The 18,769-nt window shown below is 49.4% G+C and overlaps 1 protein-coding gene across 1 annotated transcript in view; it reads right to left on the bottom strand.

Moving 5' to 3' along the window:
• Window positions 1-18,769, bottom strand: part of PLXND1 (plexin D1) — an 81,676-nt gene that overhangs the window by 42,655 nt on the left and 20,252 nt on the right. The window contains exons 3-12 of the mRNA XM_084530929.1: window positions 15,943-16,074; window positions 14,247-14,347; window positions 13,452-13,581; window positions 12,978-13,152; window positions 11,369-11,477; window positions 10,271-10,373; window positions 5,825-5,929; window positions 3,890-3,979; window positions 2,937-3,030; window positions 343-506 (exon numbers count right to left, since the gene is read on the bottom strand). Coding sequence (XP_084387055.1) covers window positions 343-506; window positions 2,937-3,030; window positions 3,890-3,979; window positions 5,825-5,929; window positions 10,271-10,373; window positions 11,369-11,477; window positions 12,978-13,152; window positions 13,452-13,581; window positions 14,247-14,347; window positions 15,943-16,074 — 1,203 coding nt within the window. The remainder of the gene's footprint in view (window positions 1-342; window positions 507-2,936; window positions 3,031-3,889; window positions 3,980-5,824; window positions 5,930-10,270; window positions 10,374-11,368; window positions 11,478-12,977; window positions 13,153-13,451; window positions 13,582-14,246; window positions 14,348-15,942; window positions 16,075-18,769) is intronic.

The following is an 18,769-nucleotide window of genomic DNA, read 5'->3' as shown; positions in this document are numbered from 1 at the left end:
TTTCAGCTATATACCATTAAATGCTATTTCTGATAAGAATTCTTCAGCTGTTCCTACAAATCTTTCTTGCTTTTACCAACCCCAGGACCCCTAGCACATTTTGATTGTGCTGTTGTTTTTCCCACCATGATGAAGATTGGATCTTGTCACTAGCGAGATGTCTTTGGCATATACTTTCGGGTGACTTAACAGCACAAAAAGTCAGTGAATAATTCAGCACTGACCTTGACCCTGCCTTGTGTCAGGGACACAGAATGGCTCCTCCTCTGTCCCCTGGCCTGGGACAGCACAGCCACTGCCTGCCCTGCCACGCTCACCCTTCACACTGCATTCGAGTCTCACCTTCTTAATCTCCGGAGCTGGGCACACGTCTGAGATCTGGGGGAACTCGGTGCTTAGCCTGCAGCTGGAGCTGCTCTCGCTCCAGACACAGCGGTGTCCCAGGTCCTCTCTGCCCAGGCACTGCGAGCAGTCAGCGCTTCCAGTCCCACAGTTGTACACCTCCACTAGACCACAAGAGACAACAGAAAAAGTGAGCTCCTGGGCCAGACGCTTCCATAGCTTTGCTTAGCTTTAGGCAGTCTGACACCCCCTCCCCCCCCCCCCGGCTATATTAATCCAAGTAACAGCCCAAATCCAGTGGAATAGCAGAAGTGCTTGTATATTCAGCAAAGATGAGGCAGTGTTTGGCTGCTATCCTGAAGATTTCCCAGAAGGACTGGGTGCTTTTTCTCACTGCAATATAATTTAGCACTTTCTTTTCCTCTTTTTTTTTCCCCCTTGAAAAACAAACACCACCCAAACTCGGAACCTTTTGTCAATTTATGCTACATGTTTCCAATTCTCAGCATCCACATGGGAAGCTGCTTGGCAAAGTTGGCTTCATCCTGTTAGCAAAGCAATCACATTGCTTCCATACTCTGGGATACAAATGTGATTGTTACAATGCTTTGTACGATGTTTACATTCCCCTTCCTTCCCCCTGGTGACCACGGGCTCTCTTCATCAATTTCTCCCTTCAGATCTGCTCAGCTCAGCTTCCAAATCATTTTCCTACAAGGCTTTCACCTCTTCATTAGCTGGTGCCCTAGGTTACATTTCCTTTCCAGCCCAAAGCCTGCTGCCACTGGAGTGTGGGCATCCGTTGAGATAAACAGCCAGAAACATTCAGGAAACGGTGCTTTCACACCCTTTTCCCCAGAGGAGAGTTTGTAGGAGAACATAAAATAAAGAAACAGTCACGTTTGACACTTCTGTTCACAGGAGGATCTCAAAGTGCTCCATAAACAACTAACGAGTCCCTCAGCCTTCAATGCTCTGTCTGTGCTCATCCTAACAAAGCGTTACTAGCACCGAGGAACTCTGCCATGCTCCACAAAAAACTGAGCTTACTTCACTGCATTTTGTGTCTACCAGTGAGTTACATGTGTTGGCTTTCCACCCAACAGCAATGAGCTGTGATTCCTTCAGTGAACTACCGAAACGCAATTTACAAGAAAAGCTAATAAATATTGGGAAACACTGGAAAATAACAGTAATTCCATTAAGGACAGTCTAAAAGATACACACATTTATAATTGGCCAAGCAGCTCTTTGTCTCTGCTAGCAAGTAAGCCTCCCTAATTCAGCTGCACCAATCTGCTCAAGGCAAGGAGGAGCCAGAAAGCTGTAGCTCTCCCACAGGATCTCAAAATATTCAGGCAAATTCAAACTGATGTAAACACAGGCCAGGGAAGTCAACTGTTTTTCCTGCAGGAGGTGATGTGGATTTCACTCTCTGCGCTGTCTTCCAAGCTCCCAGTAATACTCATGCATAGAATTAAGAATCTTCTGTTGCAATCAACATGATCTTGGCTCAAATGTCCTACCCCCCTTCCTGGGTTACCTCCGTACCTTAAAAACACTGATACCCTCTCCTTTCTGCAAGGAAATAATGGCTCGTGCTTGGCTTATGCATATATTTCAAAAGTTACTCCACCAGTGTGGAGTGCTTTGCAAGATAAGTCTCCTTTACATGCTGGGATTTAACACCAGGAAACCTTTTTAACCTGGGTCAGTGACTGATGGCGTTAACATCTCTCTGCATACTACAGCTATTCTCCAAAAATAATCTCACATTTAAGGAACTAGTTCTCCTTTGCATCTACGGTAGATCAGTACCTTCTACCAAAATTGCTGACACTGGTAAGAGGGAAAGGAGCCCAAAGACGTTGCATGCAGCAGCAGCATGTAGTTAGGTGAAGCACTGAGCCCAGACCAGGCAGGGGGAGGAGGCTGTTGTGCAAGCACTGGCTCTGCTGCCTGGGCTGGGCTTGTCCTGTCTAAATGCCTTGTTTGGGTGCACTTTTCATCTGACTTTTTGCCTTCCTCACTTAATTTGCTGATTTAGCATGGGCTTTTTTAAGAATCCAAGCATTCTTCCCAGAGACAGAGAGCGGGCCAGGGGTGAAATGTGTTTACACATTTTATTCTTTATCAGCACAGGACAAAAAAAAAAGCTTGATTTTTACAGCACAAGGAACCTGGATGCCATGCTCCTGGGAGAGCCTCCACATGGCAGGGCCCTTTCCCGCCCCTTATCTCCTCGGGAAGCATTCCTCTGCTGACCTGGGACACCCCACTGCGCTGCCGGGACCGAGAGCCTCTGCGCGCCCTGCTCTGGGTACTGCTGGCAGGTCAGAAACACCCTCAAGGACAGGGCTTGAGTTTTCCTGGGTGTGAAGTGGATGTCTGCAGGTGTGTCTGCCTGGTTTCTGCGCATGTCTGCACGCACATGAGGCTGCGTAAATACGATTTCTGCATGTGCCTGAGAGAAAGAAGAGGGCTGTGCCCATTTGAGCTGCGATCTCTCTCCTGAACCCATAAACTTTGCCAGGATTTTAGAATCATTCAAGCTGACCAGATGAGAGCAGAATAAAAATATTTTCAACTCAGACCTGTCATCATCTCTGGACTGTCAATAAATCTGTCTGGTCTGTCCTTCAGCTGAAGGTTTACTGGGAAGAGATGGCTTTTTTCTGATGTGTGGAGCTGCAGGAAAACACAAATGAACAAAAACTAAGGACATTTAGTAAAATACAAGGTTACACACACACACTAAACTGACTAACACTCCTCTTGATGCTCCTCTTACCACTTCTCAGTACAGGACAGTCTCATCTGTAGCTGAGAAAGAAAGGCAAGCGTATTTTCTGTCTTAATTGTTTGCTGAGGTCTCAACAAAAGGCAAACAGGCACAGTACACACAGTGGTGAGAGCAGAGCTCTGGTTTGCTGGTATTTTTAGTAGAAACAGACAGGAAGATTAAAAGCCTGGCCAAGTGCTGAGCCACAATACAGAGTTTTGCAGGTGATGGGATGGGGAAGGGCTCCTCTCCAGCCTCTACTCTAAATATTCCCATAGGTGGGAGCCCAAATGTTTGCTGCATTTCTGAAGTGTACTTTGCCCTCCAAAAACTGCACACTGCTCTTTGGTGAGTGCCTGAGCATTTTCTCAGACCAAATCCTATTTCGGACATAGAGCAACAGAATTAGCAACACTGGAAGGTGGCCATTTTTTTTTTTCTGTATGTTTTACTGAACTCTTCCCATTTAAAAAGGTAAAACAGGCAGCTCCTTCCCAAAACCCCACTGGAGCACGGACTGAAGCTGCTGCAGATAATCCACGAGATGCAGCATCGCCAACCTGTGAATGCCCTTCCAGCCACTGGCAAGCGCAAAGAGCCTCTTGTTGGGGAGGTTAGCCTGCTTTGTGCTTTTTTCAGCTGGCAGTGGAGGGTGGGAGAGGGGAAGAAGGGTCCCAGCTGCCGGGTGGGGGGCTCGGGGGCAAGACCCTCGCTGCCCTCCAGTCCTGCCCCCAAGCAGGGCTGGCAGCTGCACCCCCGACTCACCAGCACATGGACGCACTCCACGGCAGAGGAATTCACCCAGCGGGCCTCGAACGTCCTGTCTGTCCCAAAATGGCACTCCAGGGCTGTCTCCTGTGGGGGGAGGAAAACAAAGGGCTGAAGAGCTGCAATCGTTTTTTTGCAGTTCTTCATGAGAACCGATGGATGCAACAAGTGCTGTGCCTTACCTTGCTTCTGCCATAAATGCTTGGGCTGTGTTTGAAGCTCAGAGAGGTCAAAACCCAACACTGCAAACAGGGCTGGGGCCTGTGGCCGATTAATCCTGTTGTATTACACAGCAGCAGGCACAATGGCTGCAGGCTGAGCGTGGTGCATGGAGCCGCTCTGCCCCTGGCTCTCACCCTGTTTGCTGCTGTGGAGCACCATGGCCAGGCGTGGGGCGGCTGCTCCCGCAGACAGGGCCCCATGGCAAGCACAGCACAGCAGATGAGCCTGGCCAGTCTATGTTGCTGTAACTCCTGCCGGGGCACTCAGAGCTCAAGCTGCAGCATGCTCCAAGAGCCAGTGTGTCCCGAGCAGCCTTGTGCATGCCAGACTGCACACCAGTCAGTGATTTCACCTCAAAGCCATCTTTCTCCTCCTCCCAACAACTGCACCAGGCAAATCTCTAATTCAAATGAGGACCTAGCTGGGAGTATGTTCAAAGGCAGATTTTCCGTTCTGCTTTACTGATAACGCAAGCGATGATATCCTGCCCACAGATACTGTTGTGTCCTCATCCTGCAGGAAAAACTCCTATCTCCAAGCAGGCTGATGCTCCATCACTACTGAGGTCTAAATACTCTTTGAAAGTGGATGGATCTGATAAAAGACATGAAAGACAGCACCAGACTCCTGGCAGGGAGCTGCTGGCTCAGTGAGCACGCCCGCAGCATCAGAAGGGGAACAAGCATCTCCTCGGGGAGCTGCACGCACTCAGGCAATCGGTGCCTCTCCGGCCACGCAGCCGCCTCAGCGGACATCCCCGATGTCCCAGCACTGGCAGCACTCAGGATCCTGCACGCAGAGGGCAGCAGGGAAGGGATCCCTGCCAGCACCCTGGGATAGCCTTGCAGATGGTGGCAGGAGGAAGACGGAGCCTCACCAGCTGCCCCTGGGGACAGAGGAGCCTCAGCCCCTTTCCTGCTGACTTCATTTCCTATCAGGTTACATGTGGTATTGCTTCCTCTCTAGCCACCTCCAGCATCCTCAGAGGAAAAAGGATTTCTCGCCCTTTTTTGCTGATTGCAGAGGAACACATCCGTGTTTACAAAGGCCGGACCTTGTGCAGGAAACGGCAGCCCAAGCCAGGGCAGGGGAGAGCTGTTCGTGGTGTGCTGAGGGGGCAAGGTCTGAAGCAGCCGTGCTAACACGGCGCCTGGCTGCGGCCTCCTGCTGCCCCCAGAGAGGCGAGCCTCACAGCTCCACCCGCAGTTCCAAACCCTTTCATTTCTCAGAGAAGAGAGGAGTTACCTGGCTGCCCTGTGTATGGGCACCCTGCATAGGGATGCTGCAAACGTGTCCCACAGGCCCTAAAAAAGACTTGTCCCAGATGGTACAGAGCAATCTTCTACAAATACCAGAGCTTAGCCACATATTTTCCCAGTGCCCAGCTTCTAGGGAAGCTCAAATTCCTCTGGATTCTCATGGTGTGAAACATCTCAGAAAGCAGCATTAAATGTCCACTCCCACTTTTCACCCTATTACAATTCCCATGCCAGAAAACTGCACAGAAAAGGACTTTTTCACAAAAAAAAGAACTCTGCAGTGACCACCAGAAGTTAAGTTGCAACACGATTCCTTGCTGTATTCCCACCAGTTGCTTAGCCAGCACAGGGCACTCTGCCCGCTGCTCTGGGCTTTGTCTTTGCACTTTCATTTCTGGATCACCATGTTAGCTCATCTGAACCTTTCCGTTCTCTCACGAAATTCATTTACCTTCGAGAAAGTTGCATTAGCCAGTGAGATCGTAATGTCCCGAGAAGTTCCTGTGGGCATTGGGTCCAAAGAGACAGGTACAATCCGTGGACAGTCAATTTTCTTCTGTTATGTACAAAACAAGAAAAAAGAAAAAAAAAGAGATGTTAGCAGAATGCATGCTGAGCATCTGTAGTGACAAGGCAAGAAAAAAATGTCAGGGTCCCCGATAAAATTAATTTCACTAAATCTTTAACGACAGATGACAGTACAACCCCAAAAAGTGAGATACCACAGTGGCACCATGACACAGTGACCAGTAGCCACACACGGAGACTTCCTTCCTGAGCCACCAGCTTTATGGCCAGCCTTAAAAGCTCCCCGTCTGCCAGCCCGGCCAACCTCTCCAGGGTGGCTCAGCCACAGCCATGGGCTGGCAGTGCAGGCAGGAGGAGAGGAGCAGGAGTTCAGGAATTCCCCCTTGCTCCTGGCAGGGCACCTCTGCCAGCACAGGGGCACCAGGGGCCCCAGAGGGGCTGCCACTCCTGGACCTCTCATCCTTCTGCCCTGGAGTAGATGGACTCCCTGCCAAAACACAGACCTGCATGCGCTTCACAGCTGCCAGTCTGGGCAGCTCCCTTTTTATACACACAAGTGTTAGAAGCTGTGGCTGGAGTGACACTGAAAGGGTGAGCTGCAGCCTACAAGGGCAGATCTGCTGGCATGACCCCCTCCTGCCAGCTGGAAGCCGATGTCTCATATGCTGCAACACTCATTTCTGCAAGCCCCTGCAGAGACTTCCCTTTCCAGAGGTCGCCCTCCTGCATGCTGTTATTTCAGAAGTGTGGGGGTTTGTGCATGTGCACGCAGAGGAAAGGGTATAACAAGCTGTAGGGGCCTTCAGGAAGGGGACTGCAGCAGGAGGACAGCTGAAATGAAAAGCCTAAATGAAGCTGAAAAATAATTTTAAAAGGTCATCTGTCCCCCTACTTTTGTTCTCACTTTAAATTGATGGCTCAGATACTGGAGCTGACTCAGAATTCAATTCTATGACAAGCCCATCCTGTTCTGTCATGAGATGTAAATTACACTGCAAAACTACAGCAAAAATTAAGCTAGATTCTCCACTGCCCCGGGGTATATCCAGATTAATGTCTTTGACAGTGGAGCCATTGGGGTAAAAGACAACAAAATATTTGGCCTATTATACAGAATAATTTTCAGCAGGCAAGATTTCCTCTTTGCTTGCCCTAGAGGCTGCCCCACTGAGACTGCTGCTGCTCCTGATGTGTGCAGAGAGGCAAGAGCCTGGCACCAAGATGCATGGCAGAGCATCCCTGGTGCCAGGCATGCAGTGGACAGGAGGTTCCCCCCCTGCCCTCCCCGCAGTGAGCGGGGGAGCTACCAGGGAACTGTCTGAAAGTGCTTGTTTGACTGTGGAAAACACGATTCAATTCTTATCAGGACACTCATCTTAACCAAGCACAGTTGGTGCTGCCTAAACAAGGAGATTAAATAACAGAGATGCACATGATAAGAGAAGTAAAACAACAGAGCAAAGCAATGGAGAAAGATTTCAGTCCCAAGCTGCCTCAAGCAGAATCAAAAGAGTTAAAATAAAACCAGTGGGGCTACCATTGGAAATTCATGCTAATGCTCCCATGGCCTGGTGTGTCCTTGCATGTCACAGCAGCTGGCAGAGCTTGCTAGATAAATACACTTTACAGGACTGATTAACTCGTCGTCTTGCAGTCCCTTCTCCTGCTGTTCATCAGCAGCTAGAAATAGAGCTTCCCAGCTGATTGTATCGTTCACGTCTGGAGCAGGGCGAGGGGCCTGAGTGCTTAAAATGCTGCGGATGAAGTCAGTATGATGCTGCTTCCCGGTGGACCGTTTTTCAGGTGCAACCACACAAGCAATGGTTTATTTGCCAACAGCTCAGACTGCAGCTCGAGGAGCCCTGTTTCCAGGGCTACAGAGCACCTTACCCTGCAGGCTGCTCCCTGCAGTCGGTGGGGCCGGTGCTCAGGAAGAGCACAGAGATAAAAGGGGGATGTGCCTAAACCGGCGGCGACATCCAGCCGAACTGTAGCTCTGGAGTAAGGGACCAGAGGCAAACGAGGAAGGTCAGCCGCAGCGGTCCTCGCCACGAAGGTGCCTCGGGCTCTTGTGGCTGCTCTTCCCAGAGTGCGAGCTGACGGGCGCACGAGGGAAGGCTCGGTGCTCTGGGCACACTCGGCTGCCCCAGACGCCTGCCCACAGCCCTGTGCCCAGGCAAGAGAGCTGCCCTGGGAGGAGAGGTGGCCACACCATCTGCACGGCTGGGGCGTGGGGCTGGTGCCAGGCAGGCGAGGTGCAGCTGTGCCAGCACCCGCGGGACTCCCCTGCCTGGCCAGGACGCCTGAGCTGCAGCAAACACATCTTGCTTCGCTGCATAGCCGCTTGCCCCATCATGCTTCAAGAAGTAGTTGCACTTATGTGAGAGGGCACAAATTATTTCAGGCAGTTCTTCCGTTTCCCAGTAGTGTTGCAGGTTATGCAGTGACTTGACAAGGAAAGCAAAAAGTCAATCCAGTAACACAGGGCCTTCTCTACCAGTCCTCTAACAGACAGCCCCAGCTCTTCCTTTAGGTTTAATGAGAACTGTCCTGTGCACCAGACATGACAAAAGCCACTGATCACACTCTGGTCCTCGGCCACCTCCATAGCTGGGCTGCCCCTCCCCACTGCCCCTGACCCACAGCTGAAGCATCCCGGGGCGAGGCAGCACACCAGGACCCCTGCCTGCACGGAGCCAGCAGCAGCCCCTGCAGCCCGCTCACAGCTGCCTGTGCCTGGGCACAAGACCGAGCGGCACCACGCAGCGTCTGTGCATCCGTCCCATGTGCCGAGCACTAAACGGCTGAGATTTTCAATTGCTCAGCACCCATCCATACAGCAAAATCAAATGCCAGGTATTTTATGGAGCTTGGGAAATTTGCTAAGCAAAGGGTACTTTCTTAAGCCGTACATTATGAACAGTTAAGACATTCACAAGAAAGCACAATCCATTCAGAAACAATTCACAAAGCAGAAGAAATATGTCCTGCATTCCCAAGGAACAATCAAACAGCTGTGACCCACCAGTGGCAGGAAACATTTCATATTGTTCTCACAGCAGACAATACTGTACAGAGTTGCCATGTGTTGACTGTATCTGCCTGCCCCGTCCCAGGCACTTGGAGCATCCTACCCTCTTCCTGCCAAAGGGGAGTGGGTGCAAAGGGCTGGCTCCAGGGTCTGACATGGGGCCAAACTCCTCACGGCGACGAGCACGGAGAGCCTCTGGAAGCGTTTAGATCAGGCTCAGCACATCAGTGCCAAAGGAATATTCAATTTACAGTGCAAGAGCTTGGCTTACATCTACGGCAGATTGATTGCTAAAAAGCCAATTTTATTTAAATTAACTTCAATTTAAATTTCAGAAGCAGGAACACACCAAGCCTCTGGGTTATTAAAAACCATAATTTGGAAAGAGGTGATTTTCTCCTTCAGATGAGTACCGCCAGTGGTGCTCTAGCAAATTATTAACATACCACAACAGCCAAGTCAAAGCTAACGGAATTGTGAAGTACTGATACATTTATTTTATTACTCAAACCCAGGCATCCCAGGATGTAGAGAACTAGCAGCATTACTCCAGACCTGAGTGGTGATAAAGAGCCAAAGGGCAGAGGCTGCTGAAGCCTCTGAGGGAACTTGGATGCCCTCACCAGACTGTTAGTTGCTGGCACACATGCACAGGGCTCTGGTCTGGTGGCTGGGGAGCCAGGAGGACACACAGTTCAGCTCGGCATGGCTCAGCATGGCTTGGCACGGCACGGCTCAGCATGGCTTGGCACGGCACGGCACAGCACAGATCAACACGGCTCAGCACAGCATGGCACAGCTCAGCACAGCACTGCACAGCGCAGCTGCTGCTGACCCGCCCCGCACGCCCCTCTCCTCAACACCAGCAGCCTGGGACAAGCCATGGCTGTGCTGCTGGGGCCAGCAAGGAGCGGGTAGGGACCATGCTGAGGCTGGTGCCCAGGGAGCCCACGAGGATCGGTCTCCCCATGGGGTCACGCGATGTCTCGCAGGCACAGCCAGCACCCACAGCCTGCCCCAGGCCCCTTTTCTCACAAGAGGCCATTCACCTCCTCTAACTTCTGCTCCCTGCCTTTAAAAGGAGAGGTTTAAATTTAAAAGAGGTGTCTCAGCCTGGGCAGCAGGCAGGGAGGCAGCGAGCGCCCTTGCAGACACAGAGAGGATTGGTCACACAGAGAGGATTGGACACAGAGGGTCCCTGGAGCTGCTGCACACCACAGCGAGCAGCGCTGACAAACGGAGACCATCGACCTGCATCCCCTGGGAGAAAGACGGTGACAGCAACAACACGGCAGCATGGGAAGCTCTCATAAAACAGCAAAGTCTGATGGGTCTTACCTTCATCTGCAGCGTGTCCTCACACTGTGAGCGGTTGGAGACACACATGTACGTGGAGGGGCACCAGTAACACTTCCACTTGGTTGAGAGGCAGCTGGTGCACCTGAAACACCAAAGGCACAATGAGAACAGTGGATTTCAGGCTGCTCGGCGGAGCCAAACCAGAGTCACATGATAAATCTTCACACCTTGTATTCAGTCTTTTATGTGGCTAATATTTATCACAGGCTCTGGCATTTTCTCTCCTCCTTTCTCTGGAGCTCACTGGGGACATGCAGAGCCGCCCATCCCCAGTGCTCCCCACGGCAGCACCCAAGCGTCACTGCCTGCAGTGCCACCACCCTGGCTGCAGGCCACGGGCAGGCTTGGAGCCACCAGCTCTGGTCTCCCCCTGTGCAGCCAGAAATGCTTTCATCCCATCGTCAGGTGGGCTTGCAGTTCCCAGTGGTGCTGAGCATGCTGTGGGACCCCCAGCGGGCAGGACTGGGGGATCACCGTGGCAGGCTGCACCGTGACGCTCTGCCAACAGGAGCATGGTCAGGGGCAGGCATCAGGACATCACCACGGCCAGCAGCCCCCTCCCCGTGGCCTCATGCTCCCACCGAGCCCCCAGGGACACCTCCATCGCCCACCGCTGTGCCGTGAGTAACCCATGGGAATGGGGAGTGGACGTGGGCCTCAGCAACCCCGCAGGCATCACGAGAAAGGCCAGTTTGGCTGCCTGAGGGTTAACAGAACAAGTTTTATATAAAAATATTATTGCTGTTTAAAAAAAGCCAGCATGTCCAGATGGCTTAAGATGCCGCTAGGACCCTTCTTTGTAAATCCCTGGCAGCGCAGCAGCCGCATTCCTGCCAAATCCTGCCCAGGCCCCCCAGCGTCCCGCTGGCAGGGGCTGCACTCACACAATTAACCCCGGGCAGGGGGGCCTTCACCAGCCTGTGCACACCTTTCTGGCCTCAAATTGTCAGATTTGCATGGTGCACAGGAGCAGGAGATAGGCACGGCAGAGCTGTCGCCATCCTGCCCGCACCCAGCCACCGCCCTCCCCACCGTGGCACCAGGCAGCTCCACCGCATGCAAACCCAGATCACTTACGCTCTCTTTGGGTAAATGTTTCCAGTTCTTTTGCAATCATAGATGGTGAAATTGGCCCGGATTATATTTTTGCTGTTGACCCGGAGAGCAGTTTCAACAATCACGTGGTCTGAGAGAGACAAGCCAAAGAATACTGGATTGCAAGAGCCTCACTCATTCGTGCTCGCTTTTAGAAGACAAGACAGACCCTTGGGAAAACAACGGCTAAATCTGATTTGTTTTCTCTAGGGTTTCCTCTGAGCTGGATTTCAGAGCTTGGACTATTCATCTTGTGCCCTCTGACTTCAAGTTCTTCCCTCTTAAATCAGTGCTTTACATCACCCTCACCAAAAGAACATTGCGACTTTCAGCAGAAAATTCCAGTGTGTTGTGCAAGTGTTAATTAGCAGAGTTAATTATTGTCTTCTCTGACAGTAGGTGTTAAATTGTATTTTTAAAAAAATGTGGTAATTAAAACATGTTAGTTAACATGATTTAAAACCCTGCTCACTTTCCCCATGACAACAAACCCATAGAGTGAGTGGAAATCCCTTTTTTGGCTACACAGTTCTGCTATGCTAGGTCCACCCCCTCCCCCCCAAAAAAATTGCCTTTTTTTTTTTTTTTTTTTTTTTTTTTCAATTTTGCCATATAAGCAGAGGGAGCAGAGGGACAAGAGACAATGCCTCTTTCAGAATATGTACAATAAATCAGTGCATTGGATTCCAGAAATTCATTTCGACATTGCCGTAACCAACAATACAAAACAGTTAATAATCTTCCATTCTTTGGATAGCTACGGAGAAAAACAATGCAGCTTTATAAACTTGCCTATGAAAAATGGGATTTTCAAAAGGACTAGCTAATTCTTCTCCTACTGAAGTCAATCATCTTCAATAGAGCATTCACTCCAGGCTTGAATGATAAAAATTTAACAAGCACTCAAGTCTGGAAAGAAGCACCAAACCTCTCAGAGGGGCATCGAAACGGGGCTGTCCCCAACATCGAGCTCTGGAAGCCAGAGTGCAAGGCTCATCTGACTTCAACCACAGGTACCCATCTCCTCTGGAGCACAGCTCCATGTAACCTCAAGATGGGCATCACATTCTGGCTGCACCTAAAACCAGGGGGAATACTGGAAGATCTCAGTCTGCTTTTTGGTTGCAATCGGAGTAGAGTTTCTGAACTGTCTTTAGGTAGGCATTTGCTCTTCTTCCAGAACCTCTCCTGAAGAGCACGGTACGTTTCAAAGTGAGATTAAGCAAAAGCAATTGAAAGTATCAATATAAGTAGCTATATTATTTCCACAGGGCTAAACCCTTTTTGTTTTAGTGCTTATTGAATCTAAAACAGAAGCTTTAATGAAATAAATCTTAATAAAATAAGCACAGGAATGGGCTTTTAAATTCTGCTGTTAGAACAAAAATTGATGGATATGATATACTGTCAATTCATGTTAAGATGGTGGAACACCCACACTTTAAAGTCATATGCCCTATGAAACAGAAGCAGCTTGTGTCTCTTTTCCCCCTAAGCATTATATGCACATACCACTGGGAAAAAAAAGCCTATGAAAGACTATTTCCGTAAAAGTGTCTAGAATGAACTGAGCTTATTTCCCGCCACATACCTTGGTTGTCTGGAAATGCTGGATATTTCTCACGTGGAAGTAAACTGCAATAAATAAATTGGTTTGCATAATCTCCCGCAACTCTCGCTACCGTGTGGATATTATTTCCATAATCGCATGAAATGTTTGTTCCATTTAGGTTTGGAATAGTCCCATTTATTTGTATTATCAGGGCCTATAATTGGGGAAAAAAATCAGTTATTAGCTTAGAAAATCATATTTAGAATTTGTCAGTGTTTTACAAGGTTTGCATAGTCTAGCAACTCCAAAACAAGTCCACTGATAGCTGTTTTCTTTCATATTGTGCATTTTGAACTCTAAAAAGCCCTGTGCGTACAAAAACCTGCTTCAGCCCACCTCAGAACTGCACAGAGTGGTGCTGCACCGGGGCACGCAGGTGTCTGTCAGCCCTGAGAGTAGGTAATGACTGTGGAATGCCACACACTATTAATTTAGTATTGACATCAAACGTACCGGTTTCTCTTTTTCGATATTAATCTCAGGCTCCAGGATGGTCATGGAAGGGCACTGCTGCACTCCTTCACTTGCGCTCGCCCAGAAATTAGTCTCTGTGAAGTTCGTACATTCATGCTGCAGAGAACACCTGTAGTGCACACGCAAACAATTTGTGGTTGTTTATTTTCAAAACAGTTGATAAAAACGTTGACATCCCTGTGATGAAAGAGCCTGAGAAAATCCTGTGTCTACATCTTTTTCTCCCATCCACCCAATTAAGCCTAAAGTTTTGCTGCTGTGTTTGAACAGTCTGGTTGCTTGTGCTCCCAGCAGCACCAACAGGGCATTGCATTTTAGGGTAAGCAAGAAGAGGCCACGCTCAACCCAGAACAGGGGAGAAAAAGGTGACATTTTGTCTGACATCTTCAGTTTGTAAATATGGAGTCTAATTTTGCAAACTCCTATTTGAATGTTTATTGTCTCCAACTCATAAATAATAATTGCAGGGGTAAAGACATTCTTTAGCAGGGTGTTGGCGCTTAGAGTTCCATGGTTGGATGCCTGCAAAATATTCTTTGCACTGGCAACTGACTGCAGCATAACAATGCTGCTACAGTTAAATGCTGGCTCAAAAGTGCATCCCAACAGTTTGAGACCATACGCAATTGTTTTTAAAAGCCTGTCTTTTGTGAGGAATGGACAAAGGCTAGAGGTAGTGTGACTTAGTGGAAATACAGAAAGCACCAAAAATCCCTGGCTGGGCTTGAGGACCAAAGCCCATGCCGAACCACACTGGGAAACAACAAGTCCTACCTAGTCTCCATCGTGCACCACCCGCAGTAAGCGTCGGCTGCAGCCAGGCACTCTGCACATGTTGAATACTGGTTGCAGACAGCCACCTTCACTCGCGTCATCTGCACAACAACAGCACGGTTACATCCAAATGTTTTAAAATGCCAGAGAAATACTCAACCTGGATGTGTGTCCACCTCACCAATCACTTAGATGGAGATGCTTTGGGCTACTCTCACAGCTTGTCCCTGACTGCGAAAAGCTCCCTCGTGCCTGCAGAAAGCTCCTCTCTCAACAGAGCCGAATGGTACCTGGCTATTTACAAAATGATCAGGAAGCGACACCATTTTGGAAACCTTAATTTCTAAAGAAACCACAGTACTGCTGGGGGCTTTGAGGTAAACCATGCATGCGTTGCTTTCTGCTTTTTCTTCTCTCAATTTCTGAACATCTGGGAGGGAAAACTGAGTAGTTTGGTAGTGCAGGGGCCAACAACAGGAGGTTCCAGCAGCCCCAGGCTCCACCAGAGCAGCACAGCCCACCTGGTGGCTCCTGCACCCGAGCCCCATGTTGCCTGTGGCTCTTTGCTGCTCCCCAGCCCTGCTGCACTCAGCTGCCCTCAAGTACTCATTGCACCGATGACAAATGAATTCATCCGGTTTACTGGGAAAGGGATGTGCAGACGAGAGCATCAAATGTGCTGCACTCGGTGTTTTATCAAGCCATGAGTAAGGACCACAGCACAGCCTGAGAGTTGAGAAGAGAAAGTCTGAAATATCAGCTGAAGAAGCATCCTGGGAGTGTTCTGTGAAATTATAATGACCAATCTGCAGGGAATTAGGGCTTGGAAAATATAAATGTAACATATAACATTTGTGGCTGTGCATCTGTTTTGACAGATTAAAATGTAATTCAGGACAAACCACCACAGCCTCTAGTGCTCAGCTCTCATCTTCCTCCTCTGCTCACTTGATGGAGATGAGACCGTCTGTTCCTACCTGCTGTGGTCTCTGAAGACCCCCCCATCCCAGCTCTCCCTCCAGCAAGGCTGTGCGGAACGCAGAAGCCGCCCCTACAGCACCTTCCCGACAGGCAGACTTTTTGTTTGTAGGGTCTCCTAAAAGCCACCTCAAAGACCATCTGCCATAATTTTTGTTTTTCTATAATGCAACAGCCTCTGCTTATTTCCATACTCCCATAAGTGAGATCAGTTTTGATATCTTTTATTCTTCCTTTCATTTTGCCACCACAAAGACAGGAAAGCCAATGCGGATAACGGGAATCTTGCCTGCCCCAGACTCCAGCAAATCATCGCACGGCAGGGAAAAAGCTTGTGTGCGTTTAAATTCATACTGCTCTAAAAATAAGGCCGGCACACCGTAACTCAACTGCAGCCCACTGTCCAGCTGGAGGCCACAGAGGCCCAAAACGGCCGCTGCTCAGAATGGCGGGCAGGAGGCATGGGGAAGCCGGAGGGCTCCTGACAAGCTGCCCACCGGCAGACTGCTGCCCAGGCCAGGGGGGCAGGCACAGCCCTGGACAGGTCAGAGATGTGCCTCGACACCAGTCAAAGCTCTCAGCTTCTTTGCTCTGTCCATTAATGTTACAGCAAATTTTATTGTTTATTTATTTCCTTCTTGCTCTCAGCTTAATGCTAAAGGCTAGGTGAAACGCACTTTGCTCAACGGGTGATTTTTCTGACAAATGCAGATCTCACCTGATAGGACGTCATCAGATAGAGGAAGGTGGAATCAGAAGGATCGAACTGCATGATGGGGTGGACAGGCTCTCCATAAGCCACCGAAATGGATCTCCTGCTGACAACCTTCATGGCGCTATCCAGGTTAATCTGTAGCGAGAAGACGCCACTCACTGAGACCATTTTTCAAACACTATGGGGAGGTTACTTTTCCTCCGTTATAAACAAGAACCAAAATGGTATCTAAAGGTGTTCCACATTTTTGAGTGCTGCAAATCTCTAAATGCTTTATAATCTGCACATGTAGAGCTTTATGGCAAAGCCAGCTCAGTGGCACAGGGAAGCCACTACATGGTCCGGAAAGCCCATGCGACAGCCAGGAGCAATACCTCAGGATGAGCAAACCTCACGTCCCTTGGTCTCTCAGTCTAAAGCCCTCTATTTAAGATACTGCCTGGAAAACTTCTAGCCTAAGGCTCTAGCCACTGCACAGCCTGGCTACATGGCTGCATGACAGTTCCCATGTCGGTGAAATGCCAGCATGCCACAGCCATGCTGCTCTCGCTGTACCCTGATGTAAGTGCCATCAGCCTCCAGCCCTCATTACATACATATGCGCATTTTTGTTACAAAGAACATTTATTTCCAACGTCTAATGAAAAACAGCAAAAATAAGCAACGTGGTTGTATAACATGGCATCTCCTTCTCCCTGTGTATTTGAAAAATAAGTGTTGTCATTCCCGGCCAGAAGAAGCTTTTATCCCTGCTAACACCAGGAGACCACAGCAGCTGCAGCAAGAGAACTGAATCCTACCTTGCCTCATGAATCACCAGCTGAACCGCTGGCAGTGATGGAAGAGGCTGCAAAGCATCAGCCTGCCTTTCAGATCCCAGAATGTCTTGGCATTTGACTTGAAAACTCAGCAAATTAAATGTGGCATTGCTGAGAGGAAATAACAATAGAGCTACACAATTTTGCGTGACAGTCACTTTTCAGCTTAAAACAGAAAGGGAGAGAGGAAAATTCCTACCTCTTTACTAGCAAAAGGAGGCAATAATTGCAAGGACCAAGCATGCCTGTTCTCTCTAAAGTGTAGATTAAATAATTAACACAAGATTAATTAATTCTTATATTAGAGCTGCACCAACATGTCCTAGTAAGATAGCTAACACTATCTCAATGAACAGGGCTTCCCTGTGCTAGAAGCTGTATGCGGGCACTGCAAGCAGCTATGTAGAAAAAGAGAATGATCTTTACTCCTATTTTAAAACCTGGCTATCCAGAAGATAAATAATTTGCCTGAGATCACCCACAACACACAAGAACCAAGCCCTGACACCTCCACTTCAGTTTTGCAGTGATTCTTTCTCTCTTCTTGCTGAGCTCTTCTCTAACCCCTGGCTGTTCCCAGGTGCTGTCCCTAGGTCCCTCTGCCTCCCGGACCACCCGCACACTTCCCCTGGATCCACACGGAGCTGCGTGGCCCCGGGAGAGCCCCAGCAGCAGTACAGAGAGCACCGGTCCTCCTACTGGAGCTGGGCCAGTGACATGCCGGGGGACACACGTTTGTCCAAATACATGCATCTGCCACCCCATCTGGGCTGCACGGGTGCTAATAAGAGCGTGGGGAACAGGTGAGAGCACAGACAGCCCACACCATGTCCCCAGCTTGTGGCTGCAGCCAGGGTGGCTGAAGTTCTGTGTGATCCCACCACAGCACCACTTTCTACAGACTCATAACTCGAGACAGGGTGGCTTGCCAGAACGCCAAGCCCTGCTGCACCCACGCCTCCTTCAGGGGTGGGACACCCTACCACACCTTTCCACTGGCCGTGGCCTTCCAAGCACTGCTTTTCCTTTAATGACTTTGCTGGATGTGGCACAGTTAATGGCCCTCGTGAGATGCCTGTCTGCAGCCTACCTGATTAATTTCCCATACCCTGGCAGCCATAATTGCTGCTGGCAGGAGCCGGTTGAGCACTATTTCTGCCCCTTTGCTGTCTTTTCTCAGGCAACAAATCTGAATGATAACTCACGCAAAGTATCTTGTATCCCGTGCCAAATAACAAGGAGGCCCGAAGGTAAAAGGGCTTCTGGTTATGCAGCTGTGTTGTAGAATTAGATTAGAGCTATCTGAGCAAATTATCCCAGCAAAGGGTAGCCAGGAGCCTCTCCCTAATGGAGGTTCAGCAGATAAGGCTGCTTTCTCTGAAATGGTAATGGAAGCAGAGCTGTTAATACTGTGTGAACATGGGCAGCTCTGCGTGTGGTATGTGCCTCTCTCCTGGCGCAGTGCACCTGGCGAGTATGCCAGCCGCCTCCCACCCTCCTGAATTACTTGCCCCTTCAGGCAAAAATCAAAGCAGCAAGTTGCTTTGTGATTGTTCCCACATTTCTGCCGGGAGCACTTGGAAGCAAGGGAAGAGATGGGATCAGTTTTCTTTTCTCCAAGCATTTTGATCCAATATTCCATATTATGCACTACTTACTCCAGCTGAGACAAAGCAGATATCAGCCATCTCTCTCCTCCAGGGCTTTCTCTCCCCTCTCTCTATGGACTTTTGACACTGAGAATACACCAAACTGTTGTGTCTGGCTGGAATCAAAAGTTTCTTTGGCAGACTTCAAGCGCTAAAGTTACTGAAACCTCGGCCTTGCATCTTGGCTCCAGGCATCGCTTTGCTCTGCACTGCCTTTGGCACATTGTTTAAAATAGATACTTCAGCTCCGTCAGATGCCTGGATTCACACCTGCTTGGGACTCAGCACTGGCAAAGTATTGCGCAGTGATTCCCCTGTCTATATGGAGCCTTCAAAAGCCATCAGCTCATGCGGAGAATTTAT

Source organism: Aythya ferina, assembly GCF_964211825.1.
Source record: "Aythya ferina genome assembly, chromosome: 10".
Lineage (NCBI taxonomy): Eukaryota > Metazoa > Chordata > Aves > Anseriformes > Anatidae > Aythya > Aythya ferina.
This window is presented reverse-complemented; position numbering and strand designations above follow the sequence as displayed.